The 17,998-nt window shown below is 42.1% G+C and overlaps 1 protein-coding gene across 2 annotated transcripts in view; it reads right to left on the bottom strand.

Moving 5' to 3' along the window:
• The window catches only part of LOC138721977 (pituitary tumor-transforming gene 1 protein-interacting protein-like), a 33,513-nt gene that overhangs the window by 10,430 nt on the left and 5,085 nt on the right, over positions 1 to 17,998 (bottom strand). Inside the window, exons 3-5 of one of the 2 annotated variants that reach the window (XM_069859625.1) lie at positions 12,676 to 12,784; positions 7,867 to 7,975; positions 770 to 838 (exon numbers count right to left, since the gene is read on the bottom strand). In XM_069859625.1, coding sequence (XP_069715726.1) covers positions 770 to 838; positions 7,867 to 7,975; positions 12,676 to 12,784 — 287 coding nt within the window. The remainder of the gene's footprint in view (positions 1 to 769; positions 839 to 7,866; positions 7,976 to 12,675; positions 12,785 to 17,998) is intronic. The other variant, XM_069859626.1, reaches the window with a different exon arrangement.

Raw genomic sequence — 17,998 nt, 5'->3', positions numbered from 1 at the left:
CAGGAGAAATATCACCTTCACATGAGCATTCTTTCCATTGCGCCATAACTAGTTAGAAGTGGACTCACAGGTGTAAAATTTCCCTTTTTTCAGATCTACTGCAAGCCTTAAGCATCACTTATCTGAGAAGCTGTGGGGTACAACTATGTGTGCTGCTGGAGAAGCTATAAAAACTTACATCAGATTGAATACCTGTTCTCACTAAGAAACATTGTATCACTGCTAACTCTTTCACATTTCTACACTTTAATAGTGCTACAGCTTTAATAGAACGGATGGAAATGTGAGATTAAGTATAAAATGAGATTTGAGCCAAAGTTTTCAATTTGCTGAGCAAAATTTCTGGTAGGTGCATTACTATCATCTTCTCTACCTTTCCCAGCCAGATTTTAAAAGAAAAACAACCAATTAACAAATGAATAAAAAAAGTGATTTTCACCTCTGAAAACCAGCCTCCCATAGGCATTAACTGAGGCCACAAACAGGCATCGGTCCAGAAGAGACTAAGTAAGACTTCCGACACATCCCTCCTGCTTGCTCAGAGGACTCGTGGTACCAGCCATAGTGAGCAATGTGTTCTCACTCCCTGTTCCCTTACAGAAATATAGCCTCCTAATCAGATTCGCAAATCTCACAATAAGCCCTGCTTAGTAAAAATACTAAAGGGTAATGTCTCTTTGTTTAATACTGTATGTACTCCTTAGAAGGGGAGAATACTCATATCTCCTTATATGAGTGGATTCTTATATAGAGAGCTGCCAAGACTTACCTCTGAAGAGACTCTAGTCTTCGTTCCTCTCTCTTTCTAGCTAGCCGTTCTTCTTCTACATCTAGTCTACTAGAAAAATGAGGAGGGAAGGAAAACAAGAGAGGAAAAAGGAATTTGAACGTGTTTAGTCATTCTGATTTATTTTTAAAAATGATCTATAGATTGCTCAGAGATACTTCTTTACAGCCATTTACAACTTCATTGCCGAATAAGTATAATTGACAAATTTTTAGAATTACCTGTTTCATTCTGTAATAACCAAGTGCTTCATCTGCTGTAGCAATGTATCCTTCAGACTGCAGAGGACAACTTAAAACCTTTTAGGAAGAGCTTTTAGACTATTCCAGAAGCAGGACTCCTGCTTGCCTTCTTCCTCACATCACACCCCATTTTATAGTAAGCATAGTGCAAAAATACAGGCACAGTAAAGTCCATTATTGCCCCTTCGAAGAAGATTGATGGCTCATAAGCCTCTGATGCCAGAACAATTTATTTTTCCAACAACCATCACTACCCAATCTCAAGTTGCCCCCAGGAAAGCAGTCTGCATGAACAGCCTTGGTAGCTGCCTTCCATGTTATCGAGTGAGCAACTGTTTAACTGAGTGCATCAGCTGTATGATTCTGGGAAATGCTGAGCCTACACAACGCACCTGAGCCAGGCAAGCACAGATATGCTCTACTGAATGCATGCACTTAAGCTTTGAGACCTGCCTTGTAAAAAACTCAGCTTCACTTAACCATTAGATAGACTACATAAGAATTGTAGAACTCTAAAGCAAACACAAACAATAATTATTTGTCTGGGTTTTTTTCCTGGCAGAATTAAGGATAATTCATCAAGAACAGTGAAGGGACACTTCCCATGCTATTCCAGGTGCTAATCATTTTTCAAAACTGAATGAACTATCAGAAGATGTCTGATTTACAATATCAATACACCTGCTAAAAGAGAAATGGATACTTACAGTAGCACACATCTGCAGCAACAAACATACAAGTTAAGCAAGAGTGACATCCAGTGGTTAATTATAGCACGTTAAACATTTTAAGATAGAAAATACAAATACTAGAATTGGAAATCTGAACTCAAGTTTTCCATTTGCTCAATCAGACCGTGTACATCTTTGAATATCTTAGTCATTTAAACTCAATCTAGTAATTCAGAATCCATGTAACGTTTCACATAAAAATGTTCTAGTTCCTCCTTTTTGTTTTTACAGAGTTAGAAAAATCTTGGGGAGTTTAGCAGCAGTAAACACAGGCAACGGGTCACTTTTACTAGAAAGACATGTTAGACTCCCTCGTAAAACTAATCAATTCCTCACATCAGCACGTCCAGGAAGACTAGAAGCTCCCATTCTTGGGCATTCTTCTGTAAAACTTTGTTGGAGATGCCAGTGTCTTAACCACACAATAGCCTCACTTAACACTGGTGCTGCAAAATACAAACCCACCAAAATGAATAAAATGCTGTTACAGGATTCAGAAAATATATTTATTCCCTATAATTAAAAGCAGCATTAAATATCTTCTTATTTCTATAAAATTTGGAGGAATTTCATTTTTCTTCAAAGTTCAGAGAGTCTGAAATTATAAATACTTTAAAAAGTGGTTGTTACACTAAAGCTTAAGAAAGTCTACTTATTCTAGGTTCATGAGTAGTTATAACTCAAGAATGTGGAACCAGACTTAAAGTCCAAACAAAAACAATGAACTGAATCAAGCACCAATAGTCCTAGAATTCCTGTGGTAGGGATGGACTCAGTTGAGCCAGCTGCATCACTGATGTGAGAATTAAGTGTTCTCCATGTTCAAGGGAAAGGTAAGTACTGGCTCTTAAACACTGAAACACCACACCTTAAAAGAAACCCAGAAGAAATACTGACACTTCTGCAAAACAAGGTCAGACCTGAAATGTGAGCCAATACATCTAAAAAGCCAGTAACAGATCTAATACTATACATATTTTTTTTTTCCTTCTTCAAATTTGTTTTACAAAGAAGAAAAGTTTCTTTTGTGGAAAAGAAGTCTCCAAAGCCAGGGGAGTAGAGAGCAGAAGAATTCCTACTGAAAATCAGTGCATTAGACAGTAATTAGAAAGAATCCTAGAACCTCAGGTTGGAAGGAACATCAAGGATCATGTGGTCTAAACCTACATGGCAAAAGCATGGTGTAGACAAGATGGCCCAGCACCCTGTCCAGCTGATTTTTACAAGTGTCCAATGTCAAGGCATCCACCACTTCCCTGGTGGAGATTATTCCAAGGGCTGATTGTTCTCAGTGTGAAAAGTTTTCCTCGTGTCCTATTGGAATCTCCCCAGGAGTAACTTGTACCCATTCCCCTTCATCCTCCCCACACCACTCCTCATAAAAAGGGTGTCTCCCACTGCTTTGTATCCACTCTTTAAATACCAGAACATGGTAATAAGGTCCTCCCCCTAAGCCTTCTTTTCTCAAGGCTAAACAAAACCACTTCTCTCAGTCTTTCCCCGCATGGCAGGCTTCTCCGTCCTTTGATCATCTTTGTGGCCCTTGTCTGGACCCTCTCCAGCCTGTCCACATCTCTTTTGCGTGGGGGGACCAAAATTGAACACAGTATTCCAGGCGTAGCCTGACAAGCGCTGAGTAGAGTGGGACAATTACTTTATCTCTGCTGGCAATGCCCTTGTTAATGCAACCCTGCATCTTTCTGGCTTTCTTTGCCACAGCAGCAGCACACTTGACTCATACAGAGCCTGTTGTCCACCAGGACCCACAGTCCTCTTCCAAAGAACTGCTTGTGGAACACTGTAAGGTTCTTGGCTAGCCCACCCTTCCAGCCTACCCGGGTCTTCCTGCAGGATGGCCTTCCCTTCCAAAGTACCCATTCCCCATTCAGTTTGGCATCACCAGCAAACTTCATTAGAGTACACTTAATCCCATCATCCAGATCATTTATGAAGATATTAAACAGCATTGGGACCAATAACAAAAAAATCTTTCTATAAATACATCAATACTAAAAGGAGGACCAGGGAGAATATTCAGTCCCTATTGGATGCAAAGGGAACAACTGTGACAAAGGATGACAACAAGGCTGAGGTACTTAATGCCTTCTTTGCCTCAATCTTTAATAGTAAGGGAAGTTGTTCCCTCTGTTCCCTCTGTGTACACACTCAGGATTTAGAGGAGCAGAACTAAGCTCCCATGATCCATGAGGAGGTGGTTGGAGACTTGCTTGCCCAACTAGACACCCACAAGTCTATGGGGCCAGATGGGATCCACCCAAGAGTACTGAGGGAGCTGGCGGATGTGCTGGCCAAACCCCTTTCCATCATCTTCCAGCCGTCCTGGCTGACTGGGGAAGTCCCACTGGGCTGGAGGCTGGCTGATGTTGTACCCACCTACAAGAAGGGTCACAGGGAGGATCCAGGGAACGACAGGCCTGTCAGTCTGACCTGAGTGCCAGGGAAAGTCATGGAGCAGGTGATCTTGAGTGCTATCATGAAGCACATGCAAGAGAACCGGGTGATCAGGCCCAGTCAACACAGGTTCATGAAAGGCAGGTCTTGCCAAACTAGCCTGACCACCTTCTATGATGAAGTGACCTGCCTACCGGACGAGGGAAAGGCTGTGGATGTGGTCTTCTTGAACTTCAGTAAAGCCTTTGACAGAATTTCTCACAGCATTCTGCTTGAGAAACTGTCAGCCTCTGGACTGAACAGGCGCACACTCTCCTAGGTGGAAAACTGGTTGCAAGGCCAGGCCCAGAGAGTGGTGGTAAATGGAGTAAACTCCAGCTGGAGGCCAGTTACAAGTGGGGTTCCCCAGGGCTCAGGGCTGGGTCCAGCCCTGTTCAATGTCTTTATCAATGACCTGGATGAAGGCATTGAGAGCACCCTTAGCAAGTTTGGGGACGACACTAAGCTGGGTGGAAGTGTCGATCTGCTGCAGGGTAGGGAGGCTCTGCAAAGGGATCTGAACAGGCTGGACCACTGGGCTGAGACCAACGGCATGAGGTTTAACAAGGCCAAATGCCGGGTCCTGCACTTGGGGCACAACAACCCTATGCAGTGCTACAGAATAGGAGAAGTCTGGCTGGAAAGCTGCCAGGAGGAGAAGGACCTGGGGATGCTGGTTGACAGCCGACTGAACATGAGCCAGCCGTGTGCCCAGGTGGCCAAGAAAGCCAATGGCATCTTGGCTTGTATCAGAAACGGCATCACCAGCAGGTACAAGGAGGTTATTCTCCCTCTGTACTCGGCACCACAAGAAGGATGTTGAGGCTCTGGAGCGTGTCCAGAGAGGAGTGACAAAGTTGTTGAGGAGGCTGGAGAACAAGTATTACCAGGAGCAGCTGAGGGAACTGGGGTTGTTTAGTCTTGAGAAGAGAAGGCTGAGGGGAGACCTTATTGCTCTCTACAATTACCTCGAAGGAGGTTGTAGAGAGGAGGGTGCTGGCCTCTTCTCCCAAGTGACAGGGGACAGGACAAGGAGGAATGGCCTCAAGGTGCACCGGGGTAGGTTCAGGCTGGATATCCAAAAAAAAATTTCACAGAAAGGGTCATTGGGCACTGGCAGAGGCTGCCCAGGGAGGTGGTTGAGTCATCTTCCCTGGAGATATTTTAAAGATGGGTAGACAAGGTGCTGAGGGGCATGGTTTAGTGGCTGTTAGGAATGGTTGGACTCTATGAACCTGCGGGTCTTTCCAACCTAGTGATTCTGTGAGTATCGATCCCTGGAGGACTCTACTTGTGTCTAGTTGTCAGTTTGTAAAGGAGCTATTTGCCACCTCCCTCTGGGTGCAGCCTGTCAGTCAGCTCCCCACCTAACACACAGACTACTTGTCTAGACCATAACTCATCACTTTCTCTAGAAGGAGGCTGTGGGAAACTACTGAAAGCCTTGGAGAAATCCAGGAAGGCACTGTTCACTGCTCACCCCACGTCAACCGACCAGGTTACTATATCGTAGAAGGTTATCAGTTTTGTCAAGCATGATTTGCCGTTGGTGAATCCATGCTGCTTTTTCTCAATCACGTACTTCATTTGACTTATGACAGACCCCAGGAAGACTTGTTCCGTAACTTTGCCAGGGACTTAAGTAAGACTTATGGTCCTATAATTTCCTGGATCCTTCTTTAAGCCCTTCTTGTAAACCGGGGTGACATTAGCCTCCTTCCAGCCTTCTAGGATATCCCCTGATCTCCACGATTTCTTAAAGATTGTGGAGACCAGGCCCACAGCAGTATCAGCCAGCTCTCTTAACGCCCTTGGGTAGATATTGTCAGGGCCCATTGATTTGTAGGGGTCAACTCCTGTAGTAGCTCACATATCAACTCTTCCTTCACTAACAGTGGGTCTGTATTTGTATCAGCCTGGGGTTTTGCTCCCTAGGCCTGGGGCCCAACAGGGCCTGCTAAGACAGGGGTAAAGAAAGCATTGAGAATCTTTGCCTTTTCAGTGTTGCTGGTGATTAATTCACCTCTCCTCTTTAACAGTGGGTAAATATTTTCCTTCTGTTTCTGCTTGTTGTTATTTACATAACTGAAGAATCCTTTGTTACAGGTTCAAAGCCAGTAATACATCAGGCTTCAGTGTAATAATATATTTTGAATCCTCCTGAAATAAGTCAGACCCCACTCTAACAAGACCTTTAAATGCTTTAAGTGTCAGAAGATTACGCTTGACACCTTTGGAGTCCTGGCATAAGACCATCAACTAGCGCTCTATTTTTAGAATTAGATGTTACAGTACTGATTGACAACTTAGCTACTGAAACTGAAGTCTGGCACAAATCTCTCTTTCACAGAAATCGAGCTTTATTTGTTGGCATGTCAGCCACGGGGGCCTACTCTGTTACTCTGCAGAGCAACTTGGCAGATCTTACATCAAAGCTAAAACAGTTCTATACATCTTCAGGGCTTATCAGCACAGGGCTAAAGAGTTACAAATTTTTGTACTAGGACAGATTTGGTAGACCAGACTACCAGCAGAACAGATGCATGCATCTTCCTCAGAGAAAAGAAAAGGGAATGACATGTTATTTACAATTATTTTCTCCTTCTTTAAAAGCCACAGATGTACCATGTTTCTCTGGCTTGAAGGTTACCACTAAACACCGTACAACTGCTTAAGGTCTTTAAAAATAAAGAAAAAAAGTTTTCAAACAAGAATAGTGAATTATAGGTACTTGAAATAGTACAGAAATAATTTCAGATCAAGAAATAAGGCCCACATTTTGTTCACATGAGAAGTATTGTAGAACAAAAGGAACAGAGCTAGCTGAAACTACACTGCCCAGAAACCTGAGCTCTAGAACTTCAGTGACACAAGGAAGCATATTGTGCTCTCCCAATAAACAAGGCTTTCCAGGTGTCTCATTAGGGAATAAGTATTGTCTTACATATTTTAGCTACTGATCAACTATTTCCTTCTTCTGAAAGATATTAGCCCATTAGAAAAGTAAGCCAGTAGAGAAAAAAAAAAAAGAGAAGTTTACGAGTCCTCCAAGATCTAAACAACAGTTAATTTTTGCAGTATTACTTTACTTAAGGAAAGTCAGTAACTCTTAGCATCTTAGAGCAAAAAGTTTACATTTAGAATATTTTGTTGAACTGGCAAAGACAGCTAATCATTCAGATACTGCCTGCCTGCTGACAGATCCTAGAGCGAACTCTGAGGCACGGATACTAAGCGGTATAAGGACATTTGCTCAGTTACTTGTTACTCACTTAATCCCTTTTTGCGGTACCACAAGCTTGCCACAAGAGAAATTATCTGTTCTGTTAGAAGGAAGTATTCATTTGACTATTGAAATATTTCATGTCCAATCTTAATAAGGAATTGTAAAAAGAAGAAATGTGAAGCAATAGCTTACTTAAAGAACATACCTATGATACGACCACTAATAACACCACTTCAGTATTTTTTCATGATCATTTCTAGTGTCATACTAAACACCTCTTTTTTTTGTTGTCTCTCGAACAAATAAAACAAAGTGACCAAAATTGCTTCCAAATGCAAAGATTCTTAGTATACTGGAAAGTAAAAATTGTAGGTAGGCAGGGAAGATCAACACTCAAAGTTAGTAAAGGAAACAAATGTAGGTATTTACCTCCTGAAACGCCTTCTGCAGTAACAGCAGTAACAGCAACATGCTGTAACGGACACCAGAATGAGTCCAGCTACCACAGCTATGGCAATAATGAAAGCCTCAAAGTTCACTGAAAAATATTAATATATTCAACTTGTTAAACTCCAGCATTAACATTTGTCTGATAATTCTTCCTCTCCATCTCAACCATTTTTTCACCTCAGTATGAAAAAACCCACAAACAGTTCTCTGCAACCACCCCAGTTAAAACTCAGCGTATCATATTAGAATTTTGCTACTACGCATAATCTATGCTGAACAGACATTAAGTAAAATAGCTCTTTACATACAACGAATTATTAAAAGTTATCCTGTAGTACTTATGTCATATACATCTAGTGATGTGATTCCACGGTCCCCTCCTCCCAATCAGAATCTTAGCCAGCGTACAGAGTGAACTAAGTCATATAGATGAAGCATCAGTGTACACACATTACATGCAGCAGGCAGGAAAAGAGCAAAATTAAATGATGGTAGTGTCAGAGGATTTGAAGAAGCCAGTAAAAAATTCTCCATAAGACTTCCTAAGTCATCTTCTATGTCCTAATAGCAATTAACAAATGCGTATGCGTGTGTGTGTGTGTGTGTGTGCGCACAAATTATTTTAACAGCAGACACTATAACAACTATAGCTGATCTAAACCAGGAAAGGAAAAAAACCTAACAAACCTAACCTAAAACCCAATGTCCTGGAAAACAATGAGGCCCAAGAAAAAAGCAAACAGGGACGATACAAGTAAACCTATAGGCACGACTGTGAGGAGTTATTTAAAGGACCTAACAAAGGACAAAATTAAATCATTCAGGGAAGTTGTAACAACAGAGATAAAAACTGAACACCTGTCCTTACACATACCCACACTGCCTATTTCAAAGCAGGGAGGGAAGCGAGCAGCGGGGTGTCTCTTCTCCTTTCTCCCACATAAATCCCTCTGAACTCTGCCAGATTGAGCGGCTTCATGGTGCTGCAGTAACGCAAAATACCTGCACATGCACTTTTTACTGCTTCAGGGTACTAGTGATAAAAGTCAAATTTATCAAGTGAAATTCAGGGGGTCTGTCCTCTCTGATCGTATGCACAAGCCAAAGACAGTGTTACTTCTCTGCAGATTTCACCAACTCACATCTGGCCGAGGCCTATCCTTCACAGACCTTACCAAAGATTAGATCACAGCAAATATTTTTGCTTATGTGTTACAGTTTACTGGGTAGTTTATAATAAAGATTAATACATTGTTTCTAGTCACAATACACAAGTAAATCCTGAACATGTAAATTCTGAAAGTAACACATTTCACCACACATTTCTGGGTGGAAAACTGGTTGAATGACCAGGCCCAGGGAGTGGTGGTAAACGGAGTTTACTCCAGCTGGAGGCCAGTTACAAGTGGGGTTCCCCAGGGCTCAGGGCTAGGTCCAGACCTGTTCAACGTCTCTATCAATGCCCTGGATGAAGGCATTGAGTGCACCCTTAGCAAGTTTGCAGATGACACTAAGCTGGGTGGAAGTGTCGATCTGCTGGAGGGTAGGGAGGCTCTGCAAAGGGATCTGAACAGGCTGGACTGCTGGGCAGAGACCAATGGCATGAGGTTTAACAAGGCCAAATGCTGGGTCCTGCACTTGGGGCACAACAACCCTATGCAGTGCTACAGACTAGGAGAAGTCTGGCTGGAAAGCTGCCTGGAGGAGAAGGACTTGGGGGTGTTGGTTGACAGCCGACTGAACATGGGCCACCAGTGTGCCCAGGTGGCCAAGAAGGCCAATGGCATCTTGGCTTGTATCAGAAACGGCATGACCAGCAGGTCTAGGGAGCTTATTCTCCCTCTGTACTTGGCACTGGTGAGACTGCTCCTTGAATCCTGTGTTCAGTTCTGGGCCCCTCACCACAAGAAGGATGTTGAGGCTCTGGAGCGAGTCCAGAGAAGAGCAACGAAGCTGGTGAAGGGGCTGGAGAACAACTCTTATGAGGAGCAACTGAGAGAGCTCACGTTGTTTAGCCTGGAGAAGAGGAGGCTGAGGGGAGACCTTATTGCTCTCTACAACTACCTGAAGGGACATTGCGGAGAGGAGGGTGCTGGCCTCTTCTCCCAAGTGACAGGGGACAGGACAAGAGGGAATGGCCTCAAGCTCTGCCAGGGGAGGTTCAGGCTCGACATAAGGAAAAAATTCTTCACTGAAAGGGTCATTAGGCAATGGACCGTCTGCCCAGGGAGGTGGTTGAGTCACCTTCCCTGGAAGTGTTTAAGGTGCAGGTGGATGAGGTACTGAGGGGCACGGTTTAGAGATTGGTGGGAATGGTTGGACTTGATGATCCGGTGGGTCTCTTCCAACATGGTGATTCTACGATGCTATGATTCATTCTGCTACTCCACTACAAGTTACAAGCAACTACACATTCCTCATTCAGTAAAGTAAAAATAACAAATCAATTTAATCTCTACTTATTTTTTAAAGTATATGATTTACTCTTTAAAATGCTTTTTAATTGAAGCAAAATCAAAATTTCTACCTATCAACAAAGCGCAGATATAGCTTTCAATCTGCATTCCTGTCTCCAATATCTATTTCATTTGCTTATTATTCACGAAAAACAATACAATTAAACTACTTTGTATTACCTCGCTTTTTCCTCTGTTGCCCATTAATAATCTGTCAACATATCTTATTTCATAAAAATTGTAACTGGAAGCCAGTAATTTATTTTTGACTTTTTGAAAGCTGCAGTATTCACCTTCATTTTCAGCCAACACTGCATAAATGCTCATCTCGTCACTTTCTTTCCATAAAGGAAAACCATCACCATACTCAAAATTAGTTTTCTTGCTGTGTCTGAAGGGGACAGTCTCAGTAAGACTACATCCCCACGGCATGTCACTGCATATGATTTGTAAAAAAAATTAAGGAAACTTATATCTGGGATTTTTTTGTTCTGTTGTTTTGCTTTTCTTTTTTCACTTTTATCTTTCTTGCCAAGAATGCTCCATTCTCTGTTTAAGCTGCATTCAATCTAGAAACACAAATGGTTCCCAAGCTAGAAGCCATTTCTACAGCACAAGCAAGCTGCCAAGGAAACCCTTACTATCAGTAGATACCTGTAATCACTTCCTTGCAAAAGGACACAGCACAAACGCGTTCCTGTACTGGGTGTTGCTGGGACAGAATTAACTTTCCTCACAACTGGCCAAAGGGGTATTCCACACCATATAAAGCCATGATGAACAATAAAACCTGAGGGAAACGAAAAAGAAGTAGAGAGGATATCTGGCTTCCAAGGAAACTATGCCTAGGGACTGGCTGGGCATCAGTCTGCCTGGTGGTAAGTGATTTCCTTTGCTTGCCTGTTTGGTGTTTTTTTTTCCTCTACCCATTTTCACTTCACCTATTAAACTGTTTTTATCTCAGTCCATGAGTTTTCTTGCTTTTATTCTTCTGGTCTTCTTCCCCCATCACACTGGGGCCAGATGAGGAAGAGAGCAAGCACCTGTGTGGGTACTTAGCTGTTGGCAAGCGTCAACCCACCACACATCCCAAAAAAGTTGCTAAACAGTTTGTAGTAACAGGATACAGTACAAAGCCCTGTTTACTTAGAAGTGTGCTGTATAAGTGAAATCATATACTTTATGTAGCTCTAAAAAAAGTCTAAGCATAAATGCTTTCTCTCACAAAACAAAGCAGGCAGCCCTTCTGCCAAGAACAAAGTTCTGTACTCTCAAATCTAGTCCCTCAGGTTGCAGGGATTACATGAAGCAATAGCATTCAGAAACTTGTATCCTCCATTTTAATGGCAGTCTTCTACATCTACTACTCTAATTTAAAGATTATTCCATAATCTCAGTGCTCTAAGTGTGATAACTTTCTTCTAATTTACAGTTAATATAGTCACTGATAGTTTACCTCCACGTGTTTTTGTCCTTTAGGCTCCTGAGTCAACAGAAAGCAACAAGCTTTTGGTTTTCTGGACGCGCTCTTATTTCATACGACAAGTTCTCCTATGTCTTATTTGTTCTCCGTTCTAGTCTAGTCTGAACTTGGATCTGTATACACAGTATTGCAAAAATAGCTAAAAAGATTTCATCCCAATGGCAGGACATGCGCTGCAATGTGTTTAGTAAAACAAAATGCAAAGCAAAAGGATATCTAAGAACAATTAAATTATGTAGTACTAGTATTTACAGAGGCACTCTAGCTTTCTTTTTAACCTGAACTACATTGCCTTCAGCACCCACAGACCACACTTTTTTCAGTTGTTTAGGCAAAAAACAGCATTAAGGAATTTTTGGGTGGCTCCATTCCTGAGGTATTGGTTCACTGCTGCCACTAGAAACTGTGGATCCAGTCATACCATCCAACTTTGTAAGAAATTTTTAAAAAGGTAAGAATGGTCATTCTTTGTCAACAGGGAATGACCTTATTCCTTTGTAACTCAGAAGTATTGTTAAGAAACAGGTGAATCTTGACTACGTACATAAAAGACTTGAACATTCCAACATCACTGGTTTTCAGTTCAGACACCAACAGAGCTTCACTACAGAGTAAATGCTTTAAAGCCCTTGGATCTGTATAACTAAACTGGATGTTCACAAAGAACCCTTAACAATCACAGTTTTGCAAGTCCAGAAGACTTGGGATCATGGTTCCAAACTACAACCCCTGCTTCCTACCACCACCCCCACATATAAAGTATTAGGAAACAGCTCTAGTAAGCAGTAGCGTTTAATCTAATCATGCTTATAAATATTTCTCTACAGCAAAAGCAGAATTAGTACCTACTCCAGCAAACTCCCCATCGAGCATTCGAGAGTGAACATACTGAAGACGACGGCAGAATGCTTCTTACAGGGTAATCAATACAAGTATTGTTGGTGTAACACCAAAGGCACTGTGCAAAAGAAACAAATGAAAAACAAATTATTGGTCTTCAAGAGCAGTTTACAATTTAGTGCTTCTCTCTAGAGAGAATTCTTAAGTTTGTATAGCACCATCGAGACATATTGAAAGTGCTTCATACTAGAAAATCTACAGAAGTCCTAGTACAATCCCTAAGTAACCCCAAACTGAACTGTGAAGCACATTTCGTACTTATAGGTAATAATGGTAAAAAATATTACACTAGCCTGAAAATATTTGGCAATACATTGATGTACTTTGTATACTCAAGGATAAAATGGCTTTGAATTTAGAACTACTGAAACTAATGAGAAACACAAAACCAGAAAGCAAACTTTTCATAATTTTAAAATACCTAGTATCTTTGAGGAATACAAATACATTTATAATCTTAGTTCAGCTCTATATTTGATTATGAACATAAAAAAAAATGAACCCTTACAAAAAAAAAATCGTTACAAGGAGATCTTACTGCAAGGTAGTAAGAGATAAAGCCTTATCCAATACGTGTTGCAAACTACATTTGGGTACCTTAATTGTGCACACCTACATATCTGGATATTTTTTGAATTTCTGACAAGTATTACAGTTACAATACTAGCACAACATTCCCACTTTTCACGTCACCACTAAGTATCAAGCTTGAGTTTTGTTTTTCATCTGTTCAAATAGATTTTCATTCAAAATTCTTTTACAACACAACTCAACCAGTGAACAAGTTTTGGATGAGAGTAAAAAGGAATCCTTGACAGAACAAGGTTTTTTAAGTTCATTCTAGAAGGAGCATAACCAGAAACTATGATTTATTTAACAGTACTATCAAGAACATCTCTGTCATACATCTTCAACTGCATAAAGGTTCTATCTTCCTTTAAAGAGTTAGAAAACATTCACAGAATCACAGAATCACAGAATCACAGAATAACCAGGTTGGAAGAGACCCACCGGATCACCGAGTCCAACCGTTCCTACCAAACACTAAACCATATCCCTCAGCACCTCGTCCACCCGTGCCTTAAACACCTCCAGGGAAGGTGACTCAACCACCTCCCTGGGCAGCCTGTTCCAGTGCCCAATGACCCTTTCTGTAAAGAATTTTTTCCTAACGTCTAGCCTAAACCTCCGCTGGCGGAGCTTGAGGCCATTCCCTCTTGTCCTGTCCCCTGTCACTTGGGAGAAGAGGCCAGCACCCTCCTCTCTACAACGTCCTTTCAGGTAGTTGTAGAGAGCAATGAGGTCTCCCCTCAGCCTCCTCTTCTCCAGGCTAAACAACCCCAGCTCTCTCAGCTGTTCCTCATAAGGCCTGTTCTCCAGCCCCTTCACCAGCTTTGTTGCTCTTCTCTGTACTCTCTCCAGAGCCTCAACATCCTTCTTGTGGTGAGGGGCCCAGAACTGAACACAGTATTCGAGGAGCGGTCTCACCAGTGCCGAGTACAGAGGGAGGATAACCTCCCTGGACCTGCTGGTCACGCCGTTTCTGATACAAGCCAAGATGCCATTGGCCTTCTTGGCCACCTGGGCACACTGCTGGCTCATATTCAGTCGGCTGTCAACCAACACCCCCAGGTCCCTCTCCTCCAGGCAGCTTTCTAGACAGACTTCTCCCAGTCTGTAGCACTGCATAGGGTTGTTGTGCCCCAAGTGAAGGACCCGGCATTTGGCCTTGTTAAACCTCATGCCATTGGACTCTGCCCAGCGGTCCAGCCTGTTCAGATCCCTTTGCAGAGCCTCCCGACCCTCCAGCAGATCGACACTTCCACCCAGCTTAGTGTCGTCCGCAAACTTGCTAAGGGTGCATTCGATGCCTTCATCCAGGTCATTGATGAAGACATTGAACAGGGCTGGACCCAGCACTGAGCCCTGGGGAACCCCACTTGTCACTGGCCTCCAACTGGATTTCACACCATTTACCACCACACTCTGGGCCCGGCCATCCAACCAGTTTTCCACCCAGGAGAGTGTGCGCCTGTCCAGGCCAGAGGCTGACAGTTTCCCAAGCAGAATGCTGTGAGAAACTGTGTCAAAGGCTTTGCTGAAGTCCAGGAAGACCACATCCACAGCCTTTCCCTCATCCAGTAGCCGGGTCACTTTGTCATAGAAGGCGATCAGGTTAGTCTGGCAAGACCTGCCTTTTGTGAACCCATGTTGAGTGGGCCTGATCACCCGGTTCTCTTGCATGTGCTTCATGATAGCACTCAAGATCACCTGTTCCATGACTTTCCCTGGCACTGAGGTCAGACTGACAGGCCTGTAGTTTCCTGGGTCCTCCCTGCGGCCCTTTTTGTAGATGGGCACAACATCAGCCAGCCTCCAGTCCAGTGGGACTTCCCCAGTCTTCCAGGACTGTTGGAAGATGATGGAAAGGGGTCTGGCCAGCACATCCGCCAGCTCCTTCAGTACCCTAGGGTGAATCCCGTCCAGCCCCATAGACTTGTGACTGTCCAGTCGGGCTAGCAAGTATCTGACCACCTCCTCTTGGATCATGGGAGCCTCATTATGCTCCTCTAGCTCCTGGGTTTGTACACAGGCGGAACGACCCTCCTTACAACTAAAGACTGAGGCAAAGAAGGCATTAAGTACCTCAGCCTTTTCCTCATCATTAAACACAAGGGAAAACATTCGTAATAGATTCTGCTTTCTCGATACAAGTGAAGAAAGACAAGATAAATTTATTCATATTCTGCAGTTCACGGACTGTACAAGTCAAACATACCCCTAAAGACACATCAACAAACATAATTAAGGTAGAAAAATCTTTGCAAAAAACCCTGCCCTCCTAAGCTTTAATTTTCATCAAAGATGTTAGGTAAGAACATATTTATTTTTGTTGGACCAGTTATTTAATACGAATTTAAGAATCGACAGTTCAAAAATAATGACTAATAGGGGGCAGGCTAGAAGTCATTCTTAAACTTATTTGAATGTAATGTTGACCCTGTTTCGAGTAGACAGGGCTAGGTGATTCATGAGATCCCTAACTTGAATGACTCTATCCTGCTGGTGAGGACCAGGAGCATTGAAAGGTCAGCTGCACTGCCCTGACAGACTGCTGCATGTAACGATGTAGCCCAAAAGGCAAGACCTGATACAGCTATAATTGGTGTAGAAGCTAAAGTAAGAGAAGATATTTCAGTTGACTCATTCCCAATGCTAAACATTGACCTAATTGTCAAAATCAAGTTATGTATTTTGCCCTATACGGGGTTGTTTAGCCTGGAGAAGAGGAGGCTGAGGGGTGACCTCATTGCTCTCTACAACTACCTGAAAGGACGTTGTAGAGAGGAGGGTGCTGGCCTCTTCTCCCAAGTGACAGGGGACAGGACAAGAGGGAATGGCCTCAAGCTCCGCCAGCGGAGGTTTAGGCTAGACGTTAGGAAAAAATTCTTTACAGAAAGGGTCATTGGGCACTGGAACAGGCTGCCCAGGGAGGTGGTTGATTCACCTTCCCTGGAGGTGTTTAAGGCACGGGTGGATGAGGTGCTGAGGGATATGGTTTAGTGTTTGATGGGAACGGTTGGACTCGATGATCCGGTGGGTCTCTTCCAACCTGGTTATTCTGTGATTCTGTGATTCTGTGATCATATGGAGTTAGAAAATTGAAGAGAAAACTCCGAAGATGTTAATCAACAGATATTTACGCATTATCTGGTAACAGATGAAGTTCTCAAATTTCAATACACCCAGTAATCTGCTAGTCAGTGGCAAATATTTCTTCAGAGTAAATAAATCGAATTTCAGGATTCAACAGCTGTGATAAAAAACTCCTACATTTATTTTTTAACGTACCATATTGTAAGGAATAAGATTAATGCAACTGTATATCTATAAAGTTACCACTCAGAACTTATTGATAAAAACCAAGAGAAAATAAGTTTTCATCAACTCTAAAGACAAATCCAATTACAGTTACGATAAACAAAATTGACATGTGAATTATATTTCTATAATATAACAGAAATAACTGCACTTAAGGTTTGTTTGGAGTTGTTTTTATCCATTCACCAAATGTTTAATTTTCATTTTTATCTGTCGCTCCTATCGATGTTATTGCCTATATGAAAACCTGGGGTTTTTTTCTCCTGAAGCAATTAAACAAAGTCATTTCAGCAATCTTTTGCTTTTTTTTGCCCCCTTTTTTTTTAAAGTATGTGCAAATTGTCTGAATTGAGTCTAAACTCCTTTCTTCAAGGTTAACACTGAAGCTATTGAAGCAGTTGCCCTGAATCATCCATCATTCTGCCACCAAAACAAGCCTGGACACTGTCATTGTTTTGACAGATTCTGAAAATCATGTATCTGTAACTCCGTTAGCATCCTCAGTATACAAACACAGCTAAAGGATTTATTTCTCTCAGACAGTGAGCACAGCTCTCAGGTTAATAACAGTTGTGCTCATGTATCTGTGGCAGCACTCGTTTGAAGTGACAGTCACACCAGTAGCAGTGCTGAACTTCTAATCTTTAAATGATCCATATTTTTCACTTCGTACTTTTGAAGATGAGTAGTTCTTTACCCAATGACATGCTTTCAATGACAAACATACAGGTCTGACAACACATAATAACTACATAAATACAAAGCAATTAATATTTTTCCATTAAAAAGTCAAAACACGCACAAAACAAACAAAATGGATAAGTTCAGATACTTCTCAGTTTTCTCTAGCTAAAAAGTTTTTTAGTGACCTATGTAGCCTAAAGACTCCTGAAATGTTTCTTCTCAGTGACATTCAAAGTCAGAAATCAAGACAATCTTTCACTTTAAAAAATGGGAATTTCTTCTACTTTGCAGGGATAGACACTTGCTGCATATTTATCAGGATCCTTATTCTGGAGCAAAAAACGTTTTCAGTAAAGGACAAAGAAACAAATTCTATTCTTTTAAATGTCTGCCTAATTGCAATCTCATTGGAAATACAAACACTTTGCTACCAAAATGGTGACCTAGCGTGGCAGTGGGAAGCACTTACAGGCTGACGTGTCTGAACATCTACAAAGCACGAATCTAGTCTGCCTCAGTTAAAAGCATTGCTTGGGGCATCTCCAGAGAAAGGCATTTCCAGTTTATTACATTAATTTCCCAGTTCTCCTATTCAGCATACAAGAAATACGAGGCATTTTTGCCACATAAGAGTCACTTTATCTAGCCGTTTTAAGGCAGAAATTTAACTAAGTGCTGCTTGCTAAATGAGTCTAAAACAGCAGCA

This window comes from Phaenicophaeus curvirostris, chromosome 6 (assembly GCF_032191515.1).
Source record: "Phaenicophaeus curvirostris isolate KB17595 chromosome 6, BPBGC_Pcur_1.0, whole genome shotgun sequence".
Classification (NCBI taxonomy): Eukaryota; Metazoa; Chordata; class Aves; order Cuculiformes; family Cuculidae; genus Phaenicophaeus; species Phaenicophaeus curvirostris.
This window is presented reverse-complemented; position numbering and strand designations above follow the sequence as displayed.